Genomic DNA, 19,041 nt, shown 5'->3' with positions numbered 1-19,041 from the left:
TCTAGGTGAGAGGGGCATCCTAGAGCTATGGTGATGTGTGCTGACCCTGTGGGCTAGTAGGTGACAGAGCCTACATTCCCACTTCACACCCGCTCTCCTACAACAGTGCAAATGTAAGGAACTGAGGGCAGTGCCTCAAGTGCTGCCTGAGGCTGTACACTGGCAGTGTGGCTATATGGTTGGAACTAGGGCCAGACAGATCTAGGCTCAAGTGTGCGTCTCACCACCAGCTTGTACCTCAGTTTTTCATGTATTAAATAAGACTGAAAATGGAGTCATGGCACCATACTGTTGAGTCAAGTGAGACGGTGCTTGAAAAATTGCTTAGTGTGATACCTAGTAGGCATTCTCTGGCCATCGCCCTTGTCATCGTCCAGTGGTGTAATTGGTTATTTTTCCCTGCCCCATTAGCCACATAATTGATACTAGCTCATGGACCCTACTGTATCTGCTTCATTTCTCTTGTCTCTGGTTTTGCCTTTTTACCACTGTAGCCCCAGATGTCTGGGCTGCATACATGATGAACAAAGTGCATGGGAGACATTATCAGAACTCGGGTCACAGACAATTTCCATAGTGATCAAGTGTCTCACATGCACAAAGCACAATTTGCATTCAGGAACTCAGCAGCCTTTCACTCACATAGCCCTGCATACTACCCTGGCCTCCCTGGGCTGGGAACCTCACAGCTAGAGGGAGTACAAGCCATGTGCTGGTTCTCACAGGTATGACAGAGCTGCCTGGCCATCTTGGGTTCTCATGACTGCAGTGTTCATGGAAAGGAGAACCCTGCTATCTGGTAGCTCACCGAATCTGGAAGCTTCCAGAATCTGGGGTTGTTGCGCTATACTCACATATTTTGTTTTGTTTTTTAATTGTGGGTACCTTGTAAAGTCTTCATACTCTGCATCTTGTCATATTGCATATTTTTGTGACTGACAATTATGTGTTAAAGATAGATTTGTATTTAAACTGTCTTGAAGTATTTCTTAAATATAGAAGCTTTTTAAAGTTTGTTTTTATACTGTTTTCTTGACATAATGCTGCTATAAATAATGTCCCGAGGCTTGTTCTAGACCCCAACTGTAATAATCAAACAGCAGCTGAAACCTTGCGCAGTGCTAAGATTTAGCATCATTAACGATAAACTCCCTTTACCAGGATGTCTCCTAGTTAGGCAGGGAAATTAGTCACATAATGGCAGCCCCCGGTTCCTTGACTTACTCTAACTAAATTGTCCCTAACAGCTTAGAAATGAGCTGCAAAATTCTAAAGTGGTTCATGCTCTGTTCTGCCCTTGTCATGGGGGAACTTTTTCAATTCTGCAATCCCGTTGCAACCCCATACTGAACTCTTGATCCTTCACTGCAGAAATTTGTTAGCTCTAGCTAGATTAGATTTTTCACAGCTAATCTAACTGCTGTAGGGGTTTGCAGAGTGGGGACAGAGCTGTGCTATTGGATTTGTCCAATTCATTTGACTCCAGGACTATAATTGCACTTATGTCTTACAAGGCTTTTATAGCCTCAGGCTGGCCAGCCACATGAAAAACAAATTGGCAGTGATACAGTGCGAGTGAAAGGGGATGAAAGGCCCACATTATCAGTCTCTAAGCAGCTCTGTTCTGGCAGGAAGTTTCTTGGTTAATTTACAAATAAAACTTAGATTTTAGGATGGGCACACTGTCAGCTGAACAATGGGGATGTCAGGCTTGACTGTTACTTAGTAAAAGTAGCAGCCGGGCCCACTGAGGAGCCCAGATTCTTCAATCAAACAGACGACTCCTTCTGGAGCCAGCTGGCGATGTAATGCAATTAGTCGGGAAAGGAGGTCAGCCTATTAGGTGTGGACCATGACCGGTGTCACCAGTGGCGTGCAGGCGTGTAGCCTGGCAGCAGCAGGCAGAACAGCTCGGGCAGAGGAGCTTTAGAACTCTGTCAGGACCAAGGATGGCAGGACATGGGATTGATTTCTTGAGGCTCAAGAGCCTGTTTGTTCTGGGAAGAGAAGCCTTGAGGCCTTCTGGAGTCTTGCATTGTGGAAGCAGAAGCCCACATGAATGCAACTCCTATTCTGGCCCTCATCTCCTCCTGAAGACGCATGCCTCCTGTCAAGTTGACTTGCCCCCATGCAAACTTGTGGGTGCATTTTTAAGGGCCTCTAATCAGAGTTCTGTAAAACTCATAAAGTGACATTGAAATGGAAATCCCCTTTGAATTGAGTACCACTTTACGTTTCTAGAATATTCCATTATGTTCTGATATACCCTAATGTGTGTAGTTTGTCTATACCAGTTTTACATACTTGGGTTCTTATTATAGACACAAGAGGTGTAATTTTTGTACTTTGTTCTAGATGTATCAGTCAATTGGTCCCGTGGCCTAAGCTCTTGGTTTTGTGGTTTAGTTAATTAAGCTGTAACATGTCCAGAAGTCTGAGGTGCCTGACACCGAAAGCAGCTCTGAGAATGGTGAATATTACAAAAATAGTTCTTCCTTAATTGCAGAATTGCCACATTGGAAGGAAGGGTCAATCAGTGTGGCACTGCTCTCCCATGCTAGAGTTTTCTCAAAATACTGCTGCAAATAAAATTAGGAAGGGTTTACTGGGGATATGTAATTGAATAACACAGTTTAGAAAGGGGTAGAGTAACTGCAAAATTTCAATAATCAGTGTATCATTCAGAGTCTATTCTGCCCTTGTGGATGAAAGGAGAGACTATAGGTTTTGGGTGTGGCATTGGGTGGTAGCAACAAGGTTGATATTTGGTAAATGGGTTGTCTCCATTCAGTCATTTCTGCCAACATCATAACCAAGAGTATAGGGCCAGCTCCCTTTGTAGGATAGGGGCTGTAAGCTGAACTCCAGAATAACTCATTTCTTAACTGTTAGCTCCTATTGCCCAAAGTTTCAACTAGATCTACATTTACCGTGGAAACCTGTCCATCTTATCTTGTTAGCAACCCTAGCGCTCATGCTGTCACTACTTAAGGACTAAGTGGCAAAACAGTGTCACAAGGTCTTTGGAAGCCCTGTAAGAAATGGGGAACGCAGACAGGCAGAAATCTGAGCTAAGAATGGCTGGAATGTAACTCAGAGAGTAGCAGTGCAGAGCTACTAAGGCTCTAGGTTCAACCCCCAGTACTGCAGAAAGAACAAACGAAAAGGAAAAGTGGGCTAGAGGGACACCTTCAGCCATGAGTGTTCAGTGTCTTAAAAAGAAAAGAACAACAAAACTTCTATGCTGGAGCTGGGTTGGCTGAGCTACGGTTTTTCCTTTTCTGCCTGCTACCCTGGGAGCCTTTAATACTAGTGTTGGGGTAATGATGGAGTGAGGAGAAGAAGAAAAAAAGATGCACTGGTTATGCTTGCATTTACAAAGTTGTTGACTCCATTCAGTTGTCCTGGATCATCATGACTTGTGCTGGGCCTCTGAAGTCTGGGCCTCCCCTTTCTGGAGCCACTATTCAGACACAGTCGAATCCCATACCTTACTCCATATAGCACAAAGGTCTCTTTCTAAGTAATTAATGGATACAGTCACTTCCAGAAGGGCATGGGTGAAAAAGAAACAGGCACTGCAACAAGCAGCTGCCTTTGTAACTGGATGACTAGAAAAGAGGCCGTGCTTGGGTTACCGTGGGTGTTTCCCTGTATAATCAAATGGTCTCTAAAGAAAATGAGGTCCATGCTCACATGTTTCAAATATGCGCACTATCCCAGAATATGATTTTTTTATATTTTTAAAGGTAAGACTAGGACATATGCTCTAATATAACATCTCAGTTTTATTTAGTACTTTTAAGTTTGGTCGCTTATACTGTCCAAGAATTCTTGCTTCTGTTGCTGGATAACATTCCCTGATGCAAGGCAGAAACCTCATTCCCCCAAGGCTTCTAAGTCCCTGGTCCCGCCAGTCCTTCCAGCTTCAGAACTTTAGTTTGGGCCAATGTTTTCACCACTGTGGTCTGTTTTCCCTTTAGTTATCTTCTAGGCCTTCTTGAATGATTTCTTTGCAGCTTTCTCCAGATTAGCTTTGTGGGGTCGCCACACAGGCAGTTGATCAGTGATGTTCTTGTATCTAGTAAGATTTCTTCTGGAAGAGCTTGTAAGGGTCTCTAGAGACCTTCCTATGGCCTTCTCAGAGACACCAAGAGTCTGGGTTTTTGGAGTTTATAGTCAGTCTCTTTATTTATAAAATGTCAAAATAAGTGAGCTAAACTACTTGAGCTATAGCAGTAAAATAGCTTTTGATGAAAGCTGAGATCAGGAATGTCCAACTTGCAGTCCCAGATAGCTATGAATGCAGCCCAACCCAAAACTGTAAATTTACTTATAACAGTATAAGATTTGTTTGTGTGTGTGTATGTGTGATTTTATTTATTTATTATAATTCAATTGTATGGGTTTCAGTGTACCGTGTGTGTGTGTGTGTGTGTGTGTGTGTGTGTGTTCTCATGGTCTCTGGTTCTCTCTCCCATGATGTTCTGTGTACTTGACAGAGCATTCCTGAGCAGGTATTTCTTGTATAATAAAGATGGAGTTACATAAAATTAGGGGGAAGGGTAAATGGCATTTTATGTGAACATTTTGGTAATCTTTAAGTGCTGGGTGCTAGTATTCCCACCAAATTTAAGTTTTAATTTAAATTAAATCTATTTATCTCCTTAAAAATATAATTTCTTATATTCTTTTTCTCAAAAAAATTTATCTCAAGACCAGTTCTCACACTTTTGTCAACTCTTGTGTTGGAGTAGCTTGTCTTACCTTATGTTGTTATTTCTTAGTAGCCCATTGGATTAAGAGGTTTAAAGATTTAAAGTAATAGCTAAATAAAAAAATGAATGTCATTTTAGTTGCAGAGAAACATTCTCAGCACTGTAGCGTAGGACTAATGTAGAAATAGAATTCTGTGTAAAAGGAGACCTCAGAGAGGTCCCCTCCGTCCCACTGGAATGTGCCCTTGGGCTTCTGTGTGTGATCTTAGAACCAAATGTGCATCCTGGCAGATGGGCTGGAGTTTCATGAAACTGTACGTTTTAGAATTCTCACTTAAGGCATCAGTGCAGTAGCCTGATTTAGGACTAAAATACTTTTGGCCTCCAAGTTTTCTAATTCAATTTGTAAGCCACAGCCCCTCATAAACTGTTGTTATCACCTCGGTTAATAAAGAGCCAATTTGCTATTGCAGCTCCGTCACCTGGGGAATGACGAGGTTCACATCGTCTGGTCTGAACACTCCAGAGACTACCGCAGGGGTATTATCCCAACAGCCTTTGGAGACGTTTCGATCATTATTTACCCAATGAAGAATCATATGTTCTTTATCACGATAACAAAGAAACCTGAGGTATGCTTTCTCCATTGTTGCCCTGACTCCTACATTTTCCACTGGATTCATGTCCTCAAAATAACTGATAAATGTCCTATGAGTGTCAGAACTGTATGCTAGATAGGAATTTCAGTGAACTGTGATTCTCAAAAGAACTCTAATCATAAACACAAAATTTCATGTTATGTTATTTGAAAATTATGTTAGAAAAATGTATGGGATTTTAAATAATTTTAATGCTTTGAAATGTTATAATTTTAAGAATGTCATAATTTTTTAACTGTGGCACATTATTAATAATAAGTTATGAAGCTGCATTATCACATGGTTATTTGGGGAATAACTGTGGGTCTAGAGTCCAGCCCTGTCTAATGCATGGGCATTGGTCACTGAGCCCTGACTGGTGATGTGAGGTCAATCCTGAAGGATTTTGGACATGTCCACAAAGACACTGGGGCCCTGAAGCACAGCCAACATGATGAGTATTAGCAATCAAAGCACCTTGCTACAGAATCAATTCAGTCATGTCAATTGGTATTGATCACAGGGCTGGCTGGAACAATCCAATGGTCTATGTCCTGTGTACTAACCGGCTGTAGTTTCGATCCTTGTCATGCCTTTACTGGTATTTTAACACTGCTTTGTGTAGTGACTTATTTTACTTTTAATTCATTAGGAAGAGTATTCTTAAGTTTGAAATTAAACATATTAAGCATATAATCTACTCTTTAAGAAAAAAAAACGACTGTTCTTTTCAGCTTGATATTAAATATAATCTTTATTTACACCCCAAAATCATTTTCCTGAAGGAGCTCATCATTATTCTAAGAATTTTTTTTAAACTTAAAAAAAAGTCATGAGAATTGTTGTATTAATTCAGATTTGCAACCTAAAGTTATATTATGAACATTGGACGTGCTAACAAGTGAAAAAGAGCTCCAGACATTGCCTGGTATCAGGGTAAAGGCTGCTTCTCTGTTGGCCATGTGATTGTTAGGGCTGCCATTAGGTTTTCTTATACAGTTAGTGTCACAGAAATAAAATCAGTAGAGTTCTAAGTTTAACATATGTGTTAATTCTCCATTGTGTGGGCGTTATCGATCTAGGAAGGCCTAATGAAAGGGGGAGTTCTCTCTCTGTTCATAGAAAGAGGTCAGAATTCATATTAGATGTTTGTGTTTCTCTGAGTCAGACCCCTGTGAATGTCAGGTTTTCAGTTTTGTGCTGTAAGAAAAAATGGCTCAGAAAAAAAGAAAGAATAAAATATGAAGGTGACCAAGAAAAAAAAAGAAAGAAAATGGCTCAGTGCTAGCATTTACATTTGCCCATGAAGAAAATTACTTATAAGAATCAAAGTTATAATTTTAATCTTAGAGAAGCAAGAGATTTAGTCCTTTTTTGCTTTTAAAAATTTGTCTTTTATATGTATGTAGTGTAGAACTAGTTTCATTAGTTGGTTTTCAGGATGGTCCTCTAAAATGTCATAATGTCCTTAAAATGCCCTTCATTTTCAAAGTGAATGAAGAGCATAGAAAGCATTTCATTTCACTGTGCTGTGTCAGAAAATGGCATTTCTCCAAGTAGCATAAAGTGCATAAAAAGTCATTAATATACTTTTTAAATTTTCCTACAAAATATGTGTAAGATAAACTTGGTCATCAATTCTGACAAGATGAATTGAAAAAATTAGTTTCTTAACATTTTAACTCAAAAAAGCCTAAAGAGGAGAAGAGAATAATAGGGCAACTGAAAACTTAGTATTATCCCTACATTTAAAGTACAAACCATTACAATGTAATAAAATTAATCCAGACATTTCCAGGGCAAGTGTAGCTGACCTTTTGTTCACCAACCACTGACCCCAGGGTGAATGCAAGAGGCTTTCGGAGGGAAAGTCTGTTTGTTTGGCTTCAATCCCTGGTATTTAAATTGCATTCCCTAATCAAATGAAAAGGCTGTCCTCTCTATCAGGTTACAGAATCCATGGCAACATTTGGCCTTTTATATCCATAATGTTAGCCTTTTTGTTTGCATCTAAGTAGAGACACCTGGAGCAATGCTAACATTAACCGATTTAGCATTAATAGCTTCATTATATAAGAATTTCTGATCAGATAGCTGTTACTTTTGTTATATTGCTTCAGCTTGTATTGTTGTCATTTTTTATCTCCTTGCTTGGCAACCAGGCAATGATTTGCAAATTTTTTTGTCTTGATTAATTAAGCAATATAATTATCAGTAACCGTGATGCAGTCTTTGCTCAACAAAGCTTCTGAGAGAAAACAATGGTAAGTCTGTTAGTATGAATGCATTCCACGCGTCCCAGATGCATGAGGATATTATGGACAATGAGGGGAAAGGCCGCCTGTGAGCGAGGACAAAGGGTGCCACGCAGACTCGACACACTGCACATACCGCCAGGGACATGCTGCGGGCTCCCTGGGACACAGACGCCTCGTTAGATTACAGCTAGTCAGCAGAGATTAATTCTCAGCCATTTGGCGCAATAATTTACCCATTCCCCAGTCTTTTAACTAGTGCTTCTTACTATGGAACTGAAGACTTTGTACTCAAAGGTTTACTTAACCTTAGCTACTTTTAGGCATCTCCAACAAAATCATTATTTTTGTTTAGAGATTATACTAACACGACTGCTTGGGTTGAAGAATATTGCTGTAAGAAGATAGACTAAGCAAATGTTTCAGAAATTATAGGTGGAGTCAGCAACAGTCTTTTAGCACCTGTATATTTCATATGAATACAATGTGACTCTAGTTTAAATGTATTTATTTTACTAATTTCTAGGCAGCCATACTTCTCTAAGAATAATTTTAATCCTTTTTTGGAGGGGGGAAAAACTCATCTGTACACAAAAGTCCTGCTCATTGGATAGAGTCATGCATATTCAAATTGTACTTTCATTCACTTGGCCTCATTAATAGCCTATGTAATAATGTGGGGCTATTTGTAATACAAGCTCACAGGCAGCATTACTTCCAAGTCCTTTGAAATTTAACATATTTCTCTTTTTCATTCCATACACCCTCTTTAAATATACAAATTATGTGCCTGGCAGAATCCGCCCCCTCTTAATAATGCCCCGCATTTGTAAAATGGTACATTGAAAAAGCATGGGTGTGCTTTTTTGAGTGCACAAAACCCTCATGGCTGAGAGGGTCTGCTCACTTTATGAACATCGTATTGAACCTCTGCTTTTTTCTTTTTTTTAAAAAAAAAAAAAACTGTGTTTTACAGCATTATTTCATTATTGATTTCCAAATAAGTCCATTCCCATCTCCATAAATATTGACACAATAAAATTTTGATCATAGAAAAGAAATATGTAATTATCAGATTTACATTTTTTGCCTATTTTCATCAGTCAGCCATTCAAGTTTCCGTGACTGTCTGTGGGTGCTGTTGAAGTGGTATCTGGTTCTCTTGTGGCTTCATGGGTGTGTGGGGTGGAGATGCATGTATGCATGCAGATGTATAGGAATGTACCCCTCTTCCAGGTGATACCTAGCTCAGGACCTCTGTCTGGAGCCAGCAGAGGACTGATATGCAGGAAGTCACAAGAGCATTTAAGCACTAAGGGTACGAGGAGTCCAGTTTGGGCATCTGTGTTTTTGCTGGAGTTGCCCCATTATACAGGGAGTGTGCTTGCCTTTGCTGCATGGTTTTGAAATTTTCTCTTGATTTCATATTATAATTTCTTAAATATTTATCTTAATCTCAGCCAAATAATTCTTCGGAGATTCAATCATTTACTTTAAAATATTCTAGAAAATTCTCAAGGAAGTAAATTAACTTTGGAAAATACTAAGATTATTTACTTTAAAAAGATCATTGAAAATACCAAAGAACTGGTTTTCTTAAACTAACTTATTAATGGATTGCTGCAGTGTGTTCAGTTTAGGTTATGTATTGTTAACATTGATTTTAGTAAAGAAGTGGTGATGAGAAGTAGCAAAAAGGCACCTGCTTGTCGACGTTTTAAATTCACACTTTCTTACTAATACACTGCACTGCTAATTAGAGGAATTCCCTATGTAATATGGATTTATATTATCCCTTTTGTCCAGTTTGTAAAAGATTGAGTCACCCACAAGCAGGTGCCAAAGAATAGAGAACATTTATTTTACAAAAGGGCCTTGATGCAGACAGAAGAAACCCACAGCAGCACCATTATTAACTTACCTCCTACCTCACAGGAATTTGGCTTTTGAGATCCCCTTTTCTACTGCTTTTCCTTAGAAGTTGGCACCATTCTCCTCTTTCTTACTTAGCCCTTGACATATTTGTCTTCCCTTGTGGGTTTATCACCCTTCCTTGCTGAATGTACACCACATAACCAACTTCAGTCCAGGCTTTGTGCCAGGAAGCGAGCTCTCATTCTCTACTCCTGAGCTACCACAGTGGGAAGAGCACTTGACCCAGGAGACAGGACATCTCCAGGCCCCTCTCAGTGGCTTCATAAGGTCCTGCATGTGTGTACACCTGCTGGCTCTTTAGCCTGACAAAGGAAGGGGGTGTTGGGACTGTGCTGGCCCCCACTGTGAAAGGAAATAGCCCATTGCCTGGAAAGTATATTTGCTAGACTAAATTAGAAATTTAATACTTTGTTTTTTGTTTTGTTTTGTTTTTCTTTCTTCTATGTTCTTCTTTAGTATAGGTATATAAGGAAGAAGAACAGTTAACTTTTTTTTTTTTTTGAGACAAGGTATCACAGAAATCCACCTGTCTCTTTCGTGTGTGTGTGTGTGTGTGTGTGTGTGTGTGTGTGTCTGTCTGTCTATCTGTCTGTCCTTGATACCGGGGCCTAGCAATGTGGAACAGGCGGTAAATATGTGATGGACTGATTGAAAGAGTTTTTCAGTAGGAATGAGTATCACAGAGCAAAGGAAACAGAGTGGAAGGATAGGTGGTACAGAGGCTGCTTTTTTAGTTTGTACCAAAGGACACCAGGACATAAGCCAAAAACCAAACAGGAAGTCTTAGGGAATACATCAGGAGACAAACAACTACAGAGACACACAATAACACTATACAGGATTTCTGTTCAGAAACCATGTCAACAAGAAGAGAGGAGAGCTGTGCACTAGAGTGATGAAAGAAAAACTGCCCAGAATTCTGTGTCTGTGGAAATGATCCTTCAAAAGTAGAGACTTCCTCAACCAAACAAGACATTTTGAGAGAATCTTGTGTTAAATGTTAAATTCTTCTAACAGTAGGAAAAAATAAAGGCTATTTTTGTCAGGATAGTGCCTGTCACATAAACTTGAGGACCTAAGATGAGGTAGACAGAGTTAGAGGATCTCCAGAGCTCATTGGGTAGTCAAGTCAGTGAGCTCCAGGTTCAAGAGATGATGACATACATTGGCCTCTGGCCTTCATATATGTTCATGTACACATACCCAAACAAACAACACCACATATACAAAAAGAAGATGCATGCATCTACATAAAAAAGAATAACTTTAGAGAAGGAATAAATGAAGGTAAAATGAAATGCTTTGATGGGCAGTGTTGGCACACATCTTTAATCCCAGCACTCAAGAGGCAAAGGCAGGCGGATCCCTGAGTTTGAGGCCAGCCTGATTACAGAGCGAGTTCCAGAACAACCAGGGCTAGATAGATAAACCCTGTCTTGAAAGAAAAAAAAAAAACCAAAAAGAAAAAAAAAGTACTTCACTTTTCTTGTTAATTGATCTAACGGTTAGTAGTATGTTTCACATAATAATAGCAACAATAATTTAAAGTGACAGTGGGCAACAATGACATAAGAATGGGACCAAGGGTTTGGGGATGGGCCTCTCATAGTGTTATTTAAAGGGGGCATTTTAAATAATTATGGAAGTATTTTAAATGTGGGGCAACCTCTAAAAAAGTGTTTAAGGGTTGGGCAGTGGTGGTGCAAGCCTTTAATCCAACCACTTGGGAGGCAGAGGCAGGGGGATCTCTGTGAGTTCAAGACCAACCTGGTCTACGGAGCGAGTTCCAGGACAGCCTAGGCCATCACACAGAGGAAACCCTGCCTCAAATGAATAAATAAGTGTTTAAAATATGAATTGTAATTGATACGATAAATGAGAAGAAAGATAAAATCATAAGAACTTTCAGATAAAACCAGAGAAGATAGAAGTGGAAGACCAAAACGAAAACTAAAATAACACAGCACATATTAATTATCACTATCTAGAACTTTATAATCACTATTCTAAATATTGAATTAAAAGACTGGAGGTATAGCTCAGACACAAAGTACAAACTTAATAGCACGAACAAGCCCCAGGTTCAATCTTAGCAATAGGAAAAAAAACACAGACATTTTCAAGGTGCAAAAAAAAAAAGGAGAAGAGGAAGACAAGGCCCAACAATAAGCCATCTAGCAAAGACCTTTAAATAAATGCTAATGAAGAATATACCATGCTATCACTAATCAGAAGCTAGGCTAGCAGTATCAGCCAGCTTCAAGTAATGAAAGTGATCAGAGATAAGGGAAGTATTGCACAGTGATTCTGTGGACAGAGAGGCTCCCTGGGTTATGATAATTGAGCTGGGACCCAGTGAAGCAGGTATTCCAGATCTCATCAAGTATGAAGCAGGAAGGACAGGACAAAGACCTGAGGTAGTCTGAGCTTCAGGAGTGACTACAGGAAACACCCTATGTGACCAGCATCAGAGAAGTAGGCTGGCAGGCCGTGCATGCAGAGCCCCTTGGGTCACAGTGGAGTCTGGACCACTATTTTGACTTTGATGACCTTGAGAAAAGCAGCAAGCCACTCCAGTCTTCATCATTTCTCTGTAAAGTGGGGATAGAGAAGAGTTGGGAGACATCCACTCAGATGTTCCTGAGTTTTTAAAACTCCTGGTCTGTGGTTAACACAATCTCTTAATGAATTAAAACATACATTCATTATGTATGTAGGACAAATTAAGTGGTCAGCTTTTTTTATAAGACATTCATTGAGGTGCCATGTTGCTTCCCGACAGGACTTGCTCATTACTTGAAAATTATTTACCCCAGGCTCTGTGAAATAGTTTAAATCTGTTTTCTCTCGTCTTTCAGGAAACTAGCTCAAATTCAGCAAGCCATTTTCTGAACAGCGCAGTCCTTAGAGTGTCCCCTAAAGAGAGCTGTATTCTCTTGAAGACATCCCTGTGTCACCTTGCCACATCTTGCCCTGAACCACATGTGCAAAGTGCTGCAAATATATTATGTTGCACTTTCCACAAAAATTTTTCCCTAAACCGACAAATTGTCTTCTAATACTACCTTTTCAATTGACTGTCTCTCACTTCAGTATCTCAGGTACAGATACAGAAGTGCAGCCGCTCCCTTCCAATTCCTAATTCCTGGGGGATTGTAGACGTCCCCAAGCGGAAAGCTGTGACCAGACATTGCGTCGTAGCTCTCAGGAAGGTGCTTATAGGAGGTGTGTTCTGACTGTACCAGCAAGTCCTGGATGTCCCCTACCCTTGGGCATCCCTAGAGCAGGACCAGGCCCTGGTCTGCATGGCCTCTGGTTTGCCTAGAAGTTACTTCACCCTTTTGACCTCTCTTATTGAAGCTTCTTTATTCTCCAAATGGTATGTGATCCTTTCATCATCGTTTATAAGTACCTTTTGTTTTAGGTTTGCATAGAAGATTGGTGAAAGATGTGGGAAAACGTGTTATTTGTTGTTCTAATCAACCCCCTCAAAGCTCTGTTGAAGTCCAGCTGAAGCATGCTCCTTTAGAGCAGCTGGAGCCTCTTGGGGGTTGAGGGGGGGAGTTATTCCTGACCAAGCATTTATGGGGAAAGCTGTTTCGATCTGTCAAGATCTGACAGCTCTCCACGTGCTCTTTCCCACACATGCAGACGCTCTTAATAACCCCTCTACTTAACCTCTACATCTAAAGTTATTTCCGAATTCACGGTTGCGGTGATCCTTCCCGTACACTTACTGCTTCATAGCGGTTGTGCTCATTATGGCAATTGCTCTTGACCTCTCAGATCATTTCTCTTCCCCCATCATTCTGTGCTGTAAGCAGGTATTCTCTAGTATAAAAGAATGTGTTCTCTCTACCTGACTTTGCCATTTTGGTCTCTGGCCACCTAACTTTCAAGGATCATCTAAAAAATACATCTGTAGCCTCTGTATGTAGATGCATAATAATGAAGGACTTTTCATATGTGTGTGCTTCAGAGTATTCATCCTATAGCCACACCAAAGACAAATATGAGATGTTCAGAAGAAACTCAAATCCAAAACCTTTATATTGCATTACTGTCTTCTCTTACGATAGAGTCAGTGCCAAAAGCCAGACACAAAAATCATGGCCGTATCTTTGTTATGAGTGTGATACCTGCAGCATTGGGGTGTATAACTGGCCGATTAAGAAAGAAGACAGTTTTCAGCATGGACTGGATCTCAGTAAACCCATGCATAGCAATAGTCTGATTCTAAAAGCTCAAGGTTGTCTGTGAAGCATTTGCCAGCTCCAGTTGAAAGCATCAAAATGTTCCAGCTGAGTCCTTGGGGGATTAGTTCTTATGTATCAAATGGAGATTTGTCCCAAATATTGTCGTCACCCTTGCAGCTAGTTAAACCCTTAGGCTGATGTACTTGACAGTGATAGCAGGTGCCATGAACTTCGGGATCACTACTTCTCAGCAAAACGCTGCCTTTGTGTTCACAGTTGGCCAATAAGAAAGCTTGGATGTGAAAATGTCCTGCTTTGCACCCCAGCCTGATGGGTATAAATTAGCTTGGGCTGTAATTTCTAGGCATGTGCTTCCTCTCAGCCAGAGCTGTGTATCATTTAGTCACGGCCGACATGGCAGGAGCTCCATAGCTATCTTCCATCTTGCAGCTAGCTGGTAAGGAAAGCCAGTTTGTTAACAGTCATGGAAAATCTTAATACCTAGACTTTGGTCATTACACTAGGATAAGACACTTGGGAGTTGTTCAGTTTTAGATAGATGAAACATTGGAATCCAGGTTCTGATCAGAACTCTGCATGTAGCCTTTCATTAACTTTATCATTGAGTATGGGACCAGGATGTGGTGCCCCGGAGCTCTTTGTTCCCTGTCCCCACCATGCAACAGCAGCACTGTTTTCCTAGGGTAGGGCCGCTCATCCAGACCCTCCTTTACTGTCTGTAGCAGTGCACAGTGATCCCAGAGCCCAATGTAGCCAGTAGCCATCAAAGAGAACGGGAGTACTACTGCATTAACTTTTCCAAAGAAATCAAACATCAAAAGAACAGGAGAACAAGAGTAATGTGGAAGGCCCTGCCTTAGGCCTAGACTTCAGTTTTCTAATTACAAAAGAATCACCACCCTCTTGGGGGTCACTGGTTCCTGGAATATGCCACATCTCACAAGTCAACATCACCAACTCCAGGGTCTTAGGTCCCAAGTAGATGTGACTCCTCCCTTTGGCTCCATAGGGCCTGTATGAACTGCTCTAGTATCTTATCTCTTATGCCACAGCTTACAACATGCTTTCCTACAACTAAAGTAAGCCTCTACCCCATTCTTCCTAAGGAATGTCTACTTCCCTTAGCCTCCGTCATCTTTGTGTAACTGTTCAGGCTAAACCAGACACTGCACTGAGTCCTTGAATGAATGAGTCTATAAGAGGAAGTGATGGTGATGTAGAGACTTCTTGTCAGATATAGCAGAAAAGATCATCTCATGTACTTAGATTACTTCTCTGAAGGTTTTGTGATTTTTTTTCTCTGTAAAACCTATAAGACCTCTGTAGATCATATTTTATGATGTAATAAAATAATGATAATAATTATGCTATCATTTTATTTTCTTATCAGTTGTTGCTGAGGGTAGAAAAGTAGGTTATGTGAGTCCATTCTATATCTGTTGATGTTTTGATCATTTCCCACAGACTCTTTATTATAATTATATAATAATATAACAACTAAAATAGTAACAGTTTTGATTATTTCCTTCCAACTCATAATATCCACATATTCGCCCCTTTCTTTCTCTCCTGTCCTGGCAAATTCACTAAGGAAAGTGCTCTTCTCATTGACTCTCACATACCACTTCCCAGTGTTTCACTACTGCCATAGTTTAGTATATGTTAGTGCAAACTGGTTTTGGTTTTTGGTTTGGGGGACTGTGAAGGGGTTTGTCCTGCTACACAAAACAATAAACAGGACAGAATATACTAGCAGCAGGCCGCAAGAGTGAAGATACTCAAATGTCCAACAATACTTTTAATGAAGTTCCTTTTTATTTAATAGCTAAGAATTTTTTATAAATAGAATTTGAATTTAATGAAACACTTATTTGTTTGTTTGGTTTGGTTTTTTGAGTCAGGGTTTATCTGTGTAGGCTTGGAGCCTATCCTGGAACTCACTCTGTAGATCAGGCTGACCTCGAACTCACAGAGATCCGCCTGCCTCTGCCTCCTAAGTGCTGGGATTAAAGAAGTGGGCCATCACTGCCTGGCATGAAACACTTATTTTAAAGCTATTTTCTGAAATGATCATCTTACTTTTCACATTTAATTGATGTTGTTTTCCACTTCCCTAAAACCTTCTAGAAGGTTTTTGACTTCCTTAGAGTAGAAATTGAGAATTATTCAATTTTCTACAAAGTTCTCCTTGTTTCCTGCCCCACTTCTCTCCCTTTTGGTCTTCCTTCTACAATTTGGCTCTGGCAACTGTGACTCTCCTGCCTTTGCTTAAACACACTAGTCCTATTCCTAATACAAGCTAGACACCTGCTGTTCTTCATGGAATATTCTTCCATCCATTGTCCTCATAGATCCTGGTTCATTCTTCCAACTCCTACAGACTTTTAATGAAACATTTCCATTAAAGCCTTCCCTCTCATTGTGATATAATTGGAGATACACATCCACCCAAAAGCCCTTTGCTCTTCTCTGCATCATCATCATCTATTTTACACATCATATACGGTATGTGTTTAACTGTTGGTTTTCTGAAATCTGTAATAAACTTTGAGTTAGCTTATAGCAGAGATTTTATGTGTGTGTTCTTCACAAAGGTCTATCATATAATATTGTGAAAAATCAAGAGAAATTGTACGTGTATATAAGAGTTACTAGCCAGCTCCAGTCCCAAATCTCACTGAGCCAACAACCTCCATGTTAATGAGTAGAATTAATGAAATTCTAATAGAGGGGAAAGGAAGAGAAAAGAAAGACATCCACGAACACTGTGGTTTGCCCACATGGTGGAAATGTATCTAGCAAAATAAAGCCAAGCCTGGTTCTGAACATAGTTTTTCTGTTCTGAATTCCAGGTTCCGTTCTTTGGGCCTCTGTTCGACGGAGCCATCGTGAGTGGGAAGCTGCTGCCAAGCCTTATCTGTGCCACGTGCATCAATGCCAGCAGAGCGGTGAAGTGCCTCATCCCACTCTATCAGAGCTTGTATCTTTTTGCTGTGAATATGTAACCTATTAACCCTCCCCAGGGTGAGATTCCTGGAGAGCTTTCAGGAGAGGTAAGTGGGCTTCAGGCCCAGGCTGTGCTGCTGTTTGTTGATCTCTATGAAGTACAATGATATGGGGCTGCATTGAACATTGTTTTCCTAGTTTGTTTAGGAGTCTTTGTCTGAGAGGCCGTGACTGTCGTGCTCAAGCTCATGGCTTCTGGGACTTTTCCCAGATTCAGTCTCTTTTTTTCGAGTCAAAGTCCACTGTGCAGAAAGAGGAATATGTAGCAAACCACTGCAATTCTCATTCAGAGCACCAGAAAGCAAAAAGCAAATGAAGTGACTAATAAATCAGAAACTGTACACAGCACCTGAGAAATGCAGAGAGTTCTGATGGATGGAGGAAGGAGAAATTACACCTGGCAGAAGAGAGGGGGAAGGGAGTCCTTGAATCAAACTGTATCTGGATCCATCACTAAGAGTGGAAAGAAAATTTTTTACAACTTTCTCCAATCATTCATATTTCCTCTTTTAATTTCTGTTCTCATCTCTGAAAACAGGAGAAATTTCATGTTTCTAATTTTTCTTTCAAGCAATAATTGATATGTATAGCTCCTAAATCCACATGTGATCTCCAACTATAAGAAAAGAAAAAGATTAAGATGAATGACTTTATAAAACCACTACAAAAACCATCTAACTTCCTAACAAAACTTAGAATTTCTTTGTTTCTAATTGGTATCAACAATGATTAAAAACACATTCTATTCTAATTGGTATCAACAATGATTAAAAACACATTCTATTTGACCTCTCCATAGACTTCTCCCAGCCTGATTGTAAGTGACGTATTATTAGTGGGTAGCGGGCGAGTGAGAAATAACATGTAAAGAGATACAGTTTGTGACATACCTTTCATTAAAATATTGGTCATTCGGTTGAATAATATCCTGCCTTTAGATTTTAAAAAGTACATATGCCATGTGGCAACTTAAAATTATCATAGAAATTAGTAGTAGAAAAGAGCTATTAGGTCCCATCTGGTCCCTCCCCTGGGGCCAGGCTGCATTATTCCCTCCAGCACACACTCATGCTTTGTCCTGACTGGTGGGGAGTGTTTGGAAGCAGCACTCTCTGCAGAGACTTCCAGAACACCCCAGATGTAACCTATAGCTGCTGCCGTTTCCACCTCCAGCATGGAGTTTATATTTCACATAAACTGCAGCTTACAGGACCTTCTTGGCAAAAATGAGAAAGACCTGTCCACCAACTGGTCTGTCAGTTGGTATGTGACCTGGAATGAGCTAGACACCTGTCAGTCAAGGATACTAGTCTGAGGCAACAAAAGTCCTTTAAAAACAAGAACATCCTATTTTGTAGAAGTCCACTTTGATTTTTTTTAATCTTGTCACACCCTCTCCCCTTATCAAACAAATCACAAAATAAATGTTTTGTCATTTTGCTGAACATTAGCTATGTGCTTTTGAGCAGTCAGATTTAGGGAAAACAGTATTTTTAAGGGTTGAAAAGATAATGATCAGTATCTCCTTAAAAACCTCAAGGAAATCACATCATGAGTGTAGGTGCCAGTACTCAAAAATAGCTCATAAAATAGACGATTTGATATCTTAGAGGACAATTTAGTATAAAGAGGAAAAATAATAACAAAACCTATTATATTGATCATCATAAAGTTTTAAATATTTTTCTCTTAATTAATTTGTTAGTCAAATAAATATCTAAAACAGTTAATCAAATGATTTACACAAATTTGTATACAGTTGTAGTCATGTGGGAAAAAATTTTTGATCTTGTAGCTTTTTCTGTCTGCAGAACTGCTAATACTGTAGTCAGAAATAAGGAATATAATAAAAATGAGGAAATGGGAAAGAGAAAAGGGAGATTTTTGTACTTTAAACATCCTCACTAAGTTTTACAGCTGTTTGTGTGAGCTTGTGCCAGCTGCTCCTGTAAGGTTCACTAGAACGTTGAAGTCCTCAGTGCGCTTTGGGGAGCATCTGAACTGCTCCAGTGTCATAGCTGTTGTCTGGAATTTGCTGCTTCATTGACATCGTCTTATATTTGAATTTTCAAAACCACTGACTATTCTAACCAGTCCTAATTATGAGTGCTAATTGCATGCCTTCATTTACCAAACACACAGTTCCTGTGGCCTGTCTGCCAACTCCAGTGCCGGAAGCTAGGGCCACTGCAGCCCAGCAGGACTCTAGGAGCCCAGTCCTTGTTGACACGTTTTATAGACCTAGATGACACCTAAAGAGCGCACAGGCTAA

The 19,041-nt window shown here is 40.0% G+C and overlaps 1 protein-coding gene across 4 annotated transcripts in view; it reads left to right on the top strand.

Annotated features, from left to right (window-relative positions):
* The window catches only part of Ralgapa2 (Ral GTPase activating protein catalytic subunit alpha 2), a 257,852-nt gene that overhangs the window by 166,130 nt on the left and 72,681 nt on the right, over window positions 1-19,041 (top strand). For all 4 annotated transcript variants that reach the window (XM_075962383.1, XM_075962381.1, XM_075962380.1 and 1 more), the window contains 2 exons: window positions 5,192-5,350; window positions 16,616-16,743. In XM_075962383.1, coding sequence (XP_075818498.1) covers window positions 5,192-5,350; window positions 16,616-16,743 — 287 coding nt within the window. The remainder of the gene's footprint in view (window positions 1-5,191; window positions 5,351-16,615; window positions 16,744-19,041) is intronic.

The sequence above is a fragment of the Microtus pennsylvanicus genome, chromosome 2 (genome assembly GCF_037038515.1).
Source record: "Microtus pennsylvanicus isolate mMicPen1 chromosome 2, mMicPen1.hap1, whole genome shotgun sequence".
Classification (NCBI taxonomy): domain Eukaryota; kingdom Metazoa; phylum Chordata; class Mammalia; order Rodentia; family Cricetidae; genus Microtus; species Microtus pennsylvanicus.
The sequence above is the reverse complement of the archived record's forward strand: the minus strand, read 5'-3'. Positions and strand labels throughout refer to the sequence as shown.